Below are 11,381 nucleotides of genomic sequence, written 5' to 3' on the forward strand. Positions count from 1 at the left end.
CTTGTGCTTCACAAGTGAAAGGCCCCCTTCTAGGGGCAGTTCTACAATGTGTCAGGAGATGGCCCCAAAGAAGTTCAATTGACCAGAACAGACCATGCTGTTAAGAGTTTCATTTGCCATTGGCATTAATGTAAGGGGCTGCAAAACACACTGCAACACCTTAACTATTCACTGAGGAAAGATTATATAGAAGAGGAAGGAACCAGTTTTGATAAGGCCTGGTACAAGCAAATTGCCATAACATGTTCACAATTCTAACCAGTCCTGTAAATGCATGGCCATTGCAATGATAAATTAGTGACAATAACATGATACCTTCAGCAGAGTAAGTTGCTAAACATGCAAATAAAATAAGGGAGCAATAGAAAGAGGAGAATAGGATACAATGCAGAACAACAGAACAGGATCAGATGCAAAATACTTTTTATGACTAAGAGAGTTGGTGGCCAGGAATACCACCAGTGAAATATGATCCCATGGAGTTAACATGAAACAAGACCAAAATACAAAGCTAACTACCCACAACTTATGTTCCCCTAACTACAGAAAAGCCCTGTATAATTTATTGATACTCAAAGATAATCTCTGCAAATGCACCATGCAAGATAGCAGGGCAGACGACTGTTATCACATCCATAAAAATAGATTGGCAATTACATCATAAAGTATGAAGAAATGGCTGCCTGGTCAGGGAACATGTCAAAGGCAACCAATCTGAAGCTGTCTTCAGTCTCATCATAAGCCAATGGGCAGATTACATCATGATTATGGAGCAATGGCTGCCTCATCATGGAATATGTCTCGTCAAGGAATATGTCAAAAGCAACCACTGTTTGGTTGGTGTGAAATAAAAACTCTCCAGTTTTTGCAGTCAACTGCAGGTAATCCAAGTCGTGCAAATTCTGCAGCATTCAGTTCACCTCAACTACAACTAAAATACATATTTTAGGACCTATCCACATGCCACAAAATCGCCCATTGGCAATCTCAGAAAGTGCATTCATATCAATTTCAAAGAACTGTGTCCCTACCTAAACTTGAAGTCTATCTGGAAACTGCTCCAAGATATCAAGTCCATCAGAGTTGATTGACTCATGGTTATGAGCAAAGTCTGAATCATGTCTTTGAAAGATGGAGTCAAATTCAAGGTCTGATATAGTTAACATGGCCTCCAAGGACAGCCGGATGTTAAGTTTGGAAAGACACTGATGACGAGGTTTTATCCTATTCTCAAGACTGAAGCCAAAGTACTGTGGGAATGACACCAAATCATCAAGTTTCAGGCCCATTTCATTTACCAGGTATTCATACTTAGGTTTAAAAACTTCTTCTTCATTGTAATTAAAAATAGCCGGATTTCGGGCTATCATGTCAATGATCTGCTCATGAGAACATCCTAATCCCTCCAAGTAAGATAATGTGCTTGCCAGTTTCTCTAACTTAAGATAAAGAACTTGAGAGTTCTTCGCAATAACATTCCCTGCTTTTAAGATTCCCAAAGTGCGCAAAAACCTGAAGTTGGGCCGGATTTGCTTGATGTTACAAGTCAGGAGTGCAGGACACCTTCTGATCACTTTGCTTATATCCTCTGGACAAAGCTCTACTTCATGCAGGAGAAACCTGACAAAATATCTCAGATCTCTCTCTGAAGTTGAAAGAAGAGCTTTCGGACACATGTGGAAAACCTTTATAAGATCTCTTGTTTTCAGGCCATAGGTCTTTAGAGCCTTAATTAGCCTTCTAACAGGATGTACATGGCAATGTACAACTTCTGGATGCTGACTGATAAAATTTCTGCAGTCAATACCAACACTCTCCAAGTATAGAATTGCTTCATTCATAGCTGGATAGATTTCTGAACTGGATGGACAGTAGGTAGGCCTGTAAATTGTGAGAGGTTCACCTTCATAAAAGAGTGGAATAGGAACACTTTCGGGATGTTCTGTTTGGCATGTACCTATAGAAGCTGGAACATCATCTTCACATGAAGACTGGAGCTCATTCAATCCCGGGGACATGAACATGCCATCCTGCAGGATAGCAGCTGACTGTTCTGCCTTCTCAGAGAGTGAACCGCTTGAATGAGACCCTCTGCAGTTTAATGAGGATAGCTTGTACTCAGACGCAGATTGCTGGTTCTTGTGCTGGTCTGATCCTAAGATCCCCATTGAGGATGAATCAATAGGTATGCTTGAGACTGTATCCTGTTGCTGACCTCTGTCTTCTGTGGTACAATGCCGACCACTACCATACATCTCTGTATCGGCTGGCAAGCATGTGCCATGGGGCTGGTATGTCCGAGTATCCCCTGATACAGTGTGAGAAATTCCAATCCCATTTTCGGATAGGATCCTTTGTGGTTTGCTTAAAAATACCAGAGAGCTTCTGCAAGAGATTTGGACTGAACGACATGAATGCTTGCACGTCCTCGAGTCATGTACTGGACACCAGGGATTGTGCCATGTGAGCGGGCTCAAATCAACAGCATATGGCATCCTCGGATGCCGATCCAGGGAATGGAGGCTATCACCCCCGCGAGATGCGGGATGAGAGACGCTGTGGTATGCGGAACAGAGCATTTTGATGCCCGCACTCAACAGCAGAAACTACAAAAAGAAAGCATTCCCAGATCGAAAACCTAAACTCTGAATTGAGCTGATGGAAACATGGCGGAAACGAAAAAAAAAAACAAAAAACAGAATTGCAGAGAAGAAGCTCACCTAGACCTGCTCCATGGTTCAAATGCATGCTGAGCAGATAGAAATAGGGCAAAGGCAGCGAACTGCAGCTTTGGCATGCCCGTGTCGGTATCAACGCTATTGATATCTTGCATGAGACAAAGGAACAGAGATCTACCATTTTATTATTTTCAAACTAATTTGAAGATTACTCCGAGGTTCTGATCTCCCCCTTGAAGGTATGGGTTTTGTAACTATATCGTGGCGTTAGAGCTAAAAACACCTATATAGGGAATAGTAGTGACTCTAAGGTATGCTCGATTTCCACTCTACATGTGATTTCCTATATTCTGTGGTGAATCTTCACATGTGCAATGTCACGAGCTTGTAGTCTTGAGATGTGTCTCAATGTGTGGCATCATGATTCCTTTGTATTCATAATATAGAAAGATACTCTGAAGCAAATCATGATTCCTTTGTATTCATAATATAGAAAGATATTGTGAAGCGTCATGAATACAAAGGATTCATTTGTATTCATGATATAGAAAGATACAACATTGAGGCACATCTCAAGACTGCACCCTCATGACGCCGTACATGTGAGGGTTCACCACTGAGTATAGTGAATCACACGTAAAGTAGAAACCAAACAAAGCTCACAATCACTACTACTCCCTAGATGGGTGTTTCTGGCTCTAATGCCATGGTATAGCTACAAAGCATATACCCTTACACCTTCCCTAGCCCGGGTCCTCCCCCCTACCCCCCACAAGGCCCAGGTGATGCTTCAAAGTTTAAGAGCCATGACACACACAAGTCAATCTACAAATGCAAGTCAAGGCAATCTATATTGATGTGTCCATGGATAGGTATTCTTTCAAGTCAATCAACTTTGCAATGCTCCAGGGAGGACTCATAAAAGTGAAAGGAGTACCCTCTAAAAAATAAGACCACTCCCTTCACTTCTCAAGTTTCATTGCCATGGCAATCTTCTATTCATGATCAGCACAACATCAGCCTTCCTCTCTCCTTCTCGCTCCAAATTTGGTGAGGTTTCTCTCCTCCTCAGACCCTATTTAATGCCAATTCACTTTGAGTTCAACTTGGTTGTGAAGCTTTAACTTTAACAAAATGGATCTGAGCACATATGATCTATACATGGCCCCTCTTTGAGTGAATAGCAAAAACATTCACCTCTCTTGTGCAAGAATTTGATCATTCTAGTCCTAAACCCACAAAGATCCTAGTTTGGATCAAACTACCCAACCTAATACTACCAATTATGGTACTTTTACACTTACAAATGCTTTGTATGTGCCAAAGTTCAAGAAGAATTGGTTGCTAGTTTTTGGACATATCAAGATTGGATTGATTGTAGTTTGTTGATGAAAAATGTATAGATCATGATCTCTATTGTGGTGATGGACTTATTACATCTAGTTCACTATGGTGTGGGATGTGGTTAACCATAATGACAAAGAAGCATGCAAGCTAAGTGGAAGCATAATTTGCCAGAATCAAGTTGTGAAGGATTATACTTTTCAAATTGCACTATATGATCTTAGCCATTATCATCCACTAAGTGTGATCATGATGTAATTGGATTATTCCTTGATGTTGCACATTTATCATGTAACGTTAATTCAAGAGCTCGGGTTGGCTCCCATGCAAATTGTAAAATATATTGAGATTAGTTAGGAAGACTTGTATTCCAAAGAGGTCGTGGATGCCTATCTTCTATTCACTTTGAAAGCATTGGTCCAACTAAGTTGAGTTGTATGCATAATTTGGACAAAATCAATCAAGAAGAATGGGTGCCCAATTTATGGGTGGAACCCTAAATCCTAAAGCCCATGTTGCAAAGGTAAAAAGTGAATGGAAGTGCCAACTTTGGGTGTGAAAGGAGGATGAGGAATGACAAGAGTATCAGAGGGAGTATGAGTGAGGAACTCAAAAAATTGAAGCTTGAATCTTCTCTTGTTATTCTTCTCTTCTTCTTACTTAAGTTGAGAGGGTTGAGAGAGTGGTTATATGTGAGGAAGTGAGAGTGATAGAGAGTGAGGGATCATTGTGTGAGAAAGTAAGAGTAAAAGAGAGTGAGGAAGTGTAATACTTGAGTGAAAGGAAGAGAGATTTTAAAGGGTATAAGTGAATAAATGTTTAAAGAAAAACATTTAAGTAAAACTTTGAAATGACAAAAAAGAGAGACCTTCATAAAAGATGGCTTTAAAGGATAGAGTTGTGCACTAGAGCAAGACCATGTCATAAATGAGTAAATTGGAAGTGAGAGTGAGAGAGAGTGAGGGATCAAGTGAGTAAAGCTTTAAAGGAAAACATTCAAGTAATACTTTAAAAGGGAAAAAAAAAGAGATCTGTATCAAAGAGAGCGTTAAAGGATAGAGCCATGCACTAGTGCCAAATCATGTCATAAATGAATAATTCAAAGAAGAAGAAGAAGGAGAGGAAGCAAGAGCTTCTCCACACAAGCTCCACACCAATCCCTCACTCTACCTTATACTCTTTTTCTCTCTCTCTCAATGTCTCCCTCTCTCACACAAGCAAGAAATATGCAAGAAGTAAGAAGAGGGCTCTCAAGATTGCACACCACAAGAACAAGCTTATCCATTCACCTTCCAAATTTTATAAATGGCCTAAGTTATTTGAACACCCTCCCATTGCATTATCTTAAGCTAGCTTTCTCTTATCTTGCACCAACATTTATATTTTACAACTACTTTTAACTTGCTTGGCCACCAAAAGCCATTGAGCTTATGCCTCACTTTGGACTTTAAAATTTTCATGGGAGTGAGCTCAGCCCTCTTTTACAAAAATAATTCCAATTGATTCTTTGGTTCAAAAATTGCATGCACTAAACTATTGCTCTATTTTTGCTTCTCTTATGCTTTTGTATTTTTTAAAATTTTTTGCCTTCTTCTGCATGCTTCCTTGGTTGCACCCTCCTACAAGGGGATTAACATTACCCCCTCCTAGAGTTGTGCTAGTCCCATGGCACTCTGTAGTTTATGAAGGTGTAGAAGGTAACCACTAGTATCATTTTCTTCAAGCCACTATTGGTGGGAATGGGATTAGGTTAAGGTTAGTCTTCAAAGGTCAGCTTGCTATCAAAATAAAGAAAAAAGTTACCAAGATGATGAGGGCTATCAATGATGTTGGTTTAGTTGAGCTACTCTTCAAGCTAAGTTCTCACCATAGAAGAATGTGTGCTCTTCCTAAGGGGGAGTCTACCTTACCGTATTGTGACTATTGTGCACATGCAATGCAAGAGATGGATCAAACACCTAGAGTATTGCCCAATACTTCAAGACCTAGTTGGTGCTAGGGGAGGTGTGGTGCAAAGCTCAAGGCGACAGGACTATTGTTATTCTTGGGTTGTCGTGCCCTTAAGGTGCCTTGAGTCTGTGAAGTGTAGAAAAAGGGCTAGATGTTAAGGCCCCCTAGGTGCTATGGTTGTGTGTGGGATTCAATTTTATTTTATTTCTTTTTTTTGTGAAGCAAAATATTATACAAATAAATTATGAGGACTTCATTCTGGTTCTCTTTGATTTTTTGGTGGTGATCGGGTGAGTGGCCGTAACGATCTTTCTAAGTATGCTTTGCTCATCATGTAGTTTTTTAGCACAAAACTTATTACCAAGGATATTGATGGGAAGAGGGATGGCTACAATTGGTGAATTGGCTAACATTCATGTCCTCTAGTAGTTCAACCAGTATAACTGTAGCAGTGTAGCATGAAGGAGCAACCTTACCATGGCATATCTATCTACTCCTACATTTACATCAAAAAATAATGGGTGTAGATTCTCCTCTTCTATTGCTTTCTTTTGGTAGAGTAGTTGGGGAAGCAACTTTAAATAATTACATGTGATAATAAAAGTGGGGTTTGGGCAGGCTACGAAATCCTTCATGAACCATTTGAACCTCGGAACCTGTCTCTCTCTTTTGGCATGTCTAAATTGACATTTAATATTAATAGAAAATCATACATGCTATGTTTTGCAAGTCATAGTGTAGAGGCAATCATAAGCTCTACCGCCAAGACCCACGGATTGCTTATTGTTCAAGCGTTTCAAGTGAGCACTAATGGCTACCTCTCACATGGCCAATGTGTCGTATCTCTCTCTCTCTCTACAAATGTAGTGAGCTTACCTTGATGCTCAATTGAGTTGCTTCCTCTCTCAAACACTCCGATAGCTCCACGATTCTTGATGCAAGCTCAAGCATACTCAAACCTCCACCTCCAAGCTCCATCCTCCATAGCCGCACGCGAGACAAGAGAAGAGAAGAGAAGAAAAGAAGAAGAGAGGAGATGGTGGAGAGCTTCACCTCCTTGATCCCTCACCCTCACACTCTCACATTCCCTCCCTCAAGCACACACAAGCAAGCAAAGAGAAGAGAAGGAGAGGAGAAGATGAGTCCACACACCAAAAGAATGAGCTTTCATTCATCCTTTGAACTTTATATACAAAGCCCTAAATCCCCTTTGGGTGGTTATCCCCCTTTTACATGGCCGGCCATAGCCGACCATGTAAAAGGGCCTGCCCTTTTTTCCATTGTCCTCCTATCTTCCTAGCTTCCTTCCTATCGCCCATCTACCTTTATAATTTGCACGGGTGAGAGCCCAGCACTCTTAAAATAAATCATGGTGCGCCTTGCACTCTTTTACAAAAGCATTGACTTGCACTACCTCTTGTGCGCCTTTCTCCTTAACTTAGGACTTTTATGCATTTCTTGTGCTTCCATATTTCCTTGGCGCGCCTTCATCTCCCCTTTCACTTTTGCCTTGGCCTTATCTTCTGCTTTATATTTCCTGATTTTCCACCTTGTTCGTTTAATGGTTAACATTACCCCCCTCCTAAACGAGTGCCAATCCCATGGCACTTGTTGTTGGTGAGAGGGACGGTGGTGTTGGGTGGTCAGGGGCTCCTTGAGCTTGCGGACAGACCATGTTGAGGGTGTGTTGGAGGGATTTCTGGGACTAGAAGGCTCTTGAGTTTGGGATGAGCCATGGTATTGGAGGGATTGATGGAACTAAGGGGCTCTTGATTGTGGAATGAGCCTTGGTATTGGAGAGATTTATGGAATTGGGCGGCCCTAGAGTTGGGTATGATCCCTAGTGTTGCAGGGATGTTGAGGGGTAGGTCCATCTTTGAAATTGAAAATGATGCTAGATGGATCCATCATTTGACTCTTCGTGGCTGAGTTCACCTGCGTTGTTCCCAACGAGCTTCTTTATTCACTTTCTGATGGGGCTGTTGCGTCTACCCCTTGGTTGTTTGTGCTTTTCTTGATGGCACATGGCGTAGGATGGGAAGGGCATTGCATGGATGATGGGGTCTCTGAAGCTAGTGGTGAGACCTTCACGTGTACCTAGAAAGAAAATAAGGTGCACTACCTGGGGTATGTTTGCCTAACCGTGGAGTGCACAGTGTGGATGCTTGTGGAACTGGGAGATGGGTCTACCTTGGGCAAGCCCTTGGTGGTGTCCAACACTTGAGGACCCAGTTGTATAGATGGAGGGTGCAGTGCGTGGAACTTAGGGTGACAGGTCTAATCATAGGCGAGTGGTACCTCCCTAGGTGTGTCCTACCCTTGTTGTGCCCTAAGCATGTGTCATGGGGGGGTGGGGCTAGGTATGAGAACACTAGGTGCAGTGATTTGTGGCATGCAAAGTGCTTTTTTTTTTCTTATTTTTTTGGGCCACCAAGGGTGCTCTCAGATTCTACCCTAATCTTCCTTCAAATGAGTCATGAGGTGGTCTTAGGGATTTAGTCAAGAAGGTGTGGCTCTGTAGGTATTCTTTGATGTTAGCCCTCGCCTTGAGAGGTGTGGTTGACAAAAAAGGGTGGTTGCACCTTGTAAAGTGGCTATCATTCATGTCTTCAAGGATCCTCATGCAAAACGAGGGAAGCAGGGTTGCCCTCATCATGAGCCTAGCCATAGCACAGCTATCTATTCCTAGGTTAATGTCAAAAAAGAGTGGGGGGAGGTGGGCTTCCTCAACTACTGACTTTTGTTTAAGTAGAAACCTAATGATCCTCAAGTAATTACAAGTGGTTATGAAGGCTAGGTCTGGGCAAGAAGAGAAATCCTCGAGGAAGTTGTTAATAGAAGGGTGCAAGTCCCCTACTCTAAAGGTCATGCACTCCTTGGGAGTTGCTGCATTGACATTGTAGATCTTCAAAAATTCATACCTGCCATGCATCCCCGTATCGTAATCCACTGCGTGTCTACGAGGGTAGGGCATGTAGGCAGGATCACTCCGTTCTTCCTGTAGCATGCCGCAAAAGGCCATCCATGCATCAAAATTGGTGTCCCAAATCCTCCTCCGCCACTTTGGCTGCGCCCTCGTAGCCTTGGATGGTTTTGGGAACCTGATAGACCTTGTCCTACCAGTAGTCCGTGGGCTCTCGTCTCCATTATGTGATTATGATGCTCCGCTCCTCAACCCATTGGTTCACTAGGGTATTGCCCAAATGAATGATTCCTTCCACTACTTCTAGGGGTAAGACTCAGTTTAAGGCTCGTGGGTAGAGGAAGGAGAACTTGAAGGGTTGGGATTGGAGCTCTTGTTGCTGCCAGATAGCCAGCTCTTGTGGCCAGTTAATGGGGTGGTGATCCTTGCGTGGCAGCATGGGCTCATCAGGAAGCTGTTGTGGCCGTGCCTGTGTCCTCGGCTGGGCTTGCTCCACAAGTTCTCGTCTTCTTCTTCTTGTAGCAATAACGTGCTCGTGAACCTTGGTACCCTTCGGCTCTTTCGGGGGTAGATTAGGTAAGGGTAGACTAGTCTCTCTGATTTGTGGTTCTTCTTCAAATGCTTGCTTGAGGTTAGGCCCTACCTCGGTGTCTTGTTCCATAGAGAGTTGCATTGGGGGTGGGTGGGGTTGCTCTTATTCCTGGAATCCAAGTTCCTTGAGCTCATCGGTGGAGAGGCTGGCATGTTGTAAGTACCTACATTGCTGCTCCTTAGTTATGCCTGTGCTGGTTTGAAGTGTGCACTCTTGCACGCCATATCTTAAAGCTTTGGTTGTTAGTTCCAGTTTCCTCCTCATTCTCTCCACCGAGTCCTCACCTTCAACTTGTGTGACATAAAGCACAGTGCTCAAAAAGGCTTGCCTTTGCGTGTTGGAGCACGCTTCAACAGCCTCAACTCTAGACACTGTGAGCACCCTCTCACATTCTGATACTACCAGACGCTCTGTCAATCCCTGCACTCTTTCAAGGTTGCGTTCCTCCCACTACTGTGCCTTTGCTTCCATGTTTTCCTTACCCCTCTCCATCTCCTGAGACAACATCATTACCACCTATTGTTGCTCGCTCCAAATTTCCATCATATGGGTCTTCTCTTTATCCCAGCGGTTTAGCTGCTCCTTGGCTATCCTCCTACCTTGCTTAGCTTCAGAGCACTGTTAGTAGGCTTTTGCAATCTGTTCTGATAGATCTTCATTAGTTTGCACACAACTTTCAAGCTTCGCCCAGTGCAACTTCCTTTTGGTCATGGCCATGGCCTAGCCTCGTCCCTCATTTCTGACATGTCTTCTTTTTCTCTCTTCAGCCTTTCTTGCTCTTCCATTGCCGACCACTACTGTAATACCAGGGCATCCTCCTATTCTTGGCATCATTCTTTTGGTACCTGCTCTCCTTCTTGCGGGATTTTCTGTAGTTTTGCATGCATAGCTTCCGCCCATGCCATTTGCTATTGGAGCTCAACATATTGCTGGATGAGCCACTTGTGGTCCCGCTACTCTGGCACCAAGTCTTGGGCTTCACCCTCTAGCCTTTACCTTAGGCGACTTTCATTTTCTTAAGCCTTCTTTTCTTGGGCAATGAGTTGCTCTTTCAAGCTTCGAATTTCTTTCTGATACTCAGAGGCTTGCCATGTCATCTTTGATTGTAGGGCCGTGATAACCTCTCTTTCGACCTCTAGCTCCACAACAGTGGCCTTCTTCTCTTCCTTGGCCCTCTCTAGTTGGGCTAGGATTTCAAACACATACGCATCATAGTCTGGAGTCGAGGGCATCATTGGCAGTGCTGTGGTGGATGCTTCCAGCTTTTGTTGCTTGGGGTCTTTCCTGGACTCGGCGTTTGCCATAGGCAACCTTTTGGGCCCTACCCCTGGCACCATTTCTTGTACTTTTGTGACTAGGAACTACATCATGGACATGTGTTGAGTGGTGTCCATGGCAGATGCTAGCTCCTTTGTGGTGGAGGTGGTGGTGGCAGTTTGAGGTGTGAGAGTCGAAGTGAGGGGGTGCAATGGGGCCTTGCCCTTTCCTGCAATGATTGGGGCTACTTCAGCATTGTCGCTTGGTTCACCTTCATGCCGTGGGCTCAAAGGTGGTCATTTCTTTGGAGACGTAGGCCTCCTCTACAAATCTGTGCATGGCCTTTGCCATGTCTTCATCTTCCTTTCTTTTTAGCTCTTCTATCTCTCTCTCGGCTCTTCTCTTTCTCTCATCTTCAACCCTCTTGGACTCTTTTTGGACCTTCCTCAACTCATTCCATTCCTCCCTTGTCATTGTTTCTTTTGTCTCCTTTTGCAGCTTTGATGGGGTTCCCTTTGTTTGTGCCTTCGGCTCTCCTTGGCCGTCGGACTGCATCTCTTGCTCTTCCTTATCACTTGTAGTCCTTTCGCTTGACTGCACTTGTTCATGGTGAGTCAGTCAGTCAAGGGTTTCCCCT

General features: G+C 43.4%; 1 protein-coding gene across 2 annotated transcripts; it reads right to left on the reverse strand.

Moving 5' to 3' along the window:
- Positions 1-541: 541 nt before the first annotated feature.
- On the reverse strand, positions 542-2,913 carry LOC148018128 (uncharacterized). Of its 2 annotated transcripts, XM_087662119.1 has the most exons (3): positions 2,721-2,913; positions 1,032-2,606; positions 542-902 (listed from the first exon to the last, which is right to left on the reverse strand). In XM_087662119.1, the coding sequence occupies exon 2, from the start codon at positions 2,577-2,579 to the stop codon at positions 1,032-1,034; it is 1,548 nt and encodes a 515-aa protein (XP_087518245.1). In that variant the 5' UTR covers positions 2,580-2,606; positions 2,721-2,913; the 3' UTR covers positions 542-902. The 2 variants fall into 2 exon arrangements, with proteins under 2 accessions (XP_087518245.1, XP_087518244.1); XM_087662118.1 differs by having other exon boundaries at positions 542-2,638.
- Between the last annotated feature and the right edge of the window lie 8,468 nt (positions 2,914-11,381).

This window comes from Lygodium microphyllum, chromosome 21, assembly GCF_053477565.2.
Source record: "Lygodium microphyllum isolate KBCC chromosome 21, Lygodium_microphyllum_v1.1.10, whole genome shotgun sequence".
NCBI classification, from domain to species: Eukaryota; Viridiplantae; Streptophyta; class Polypodiopsida; order Schizaeales; family Lygodiaceae; genus Lygodium; species Lygodium microphyllum.

Coding starts and splice junctions, on each gene's coding strand:
- LOC148018128 (XM_087662119.1), bottom strand. CDS start 2,579: ATGCTCTGTTCCGCATACCACAGCGTCTCTCATCCCGCATCTCGCGGG.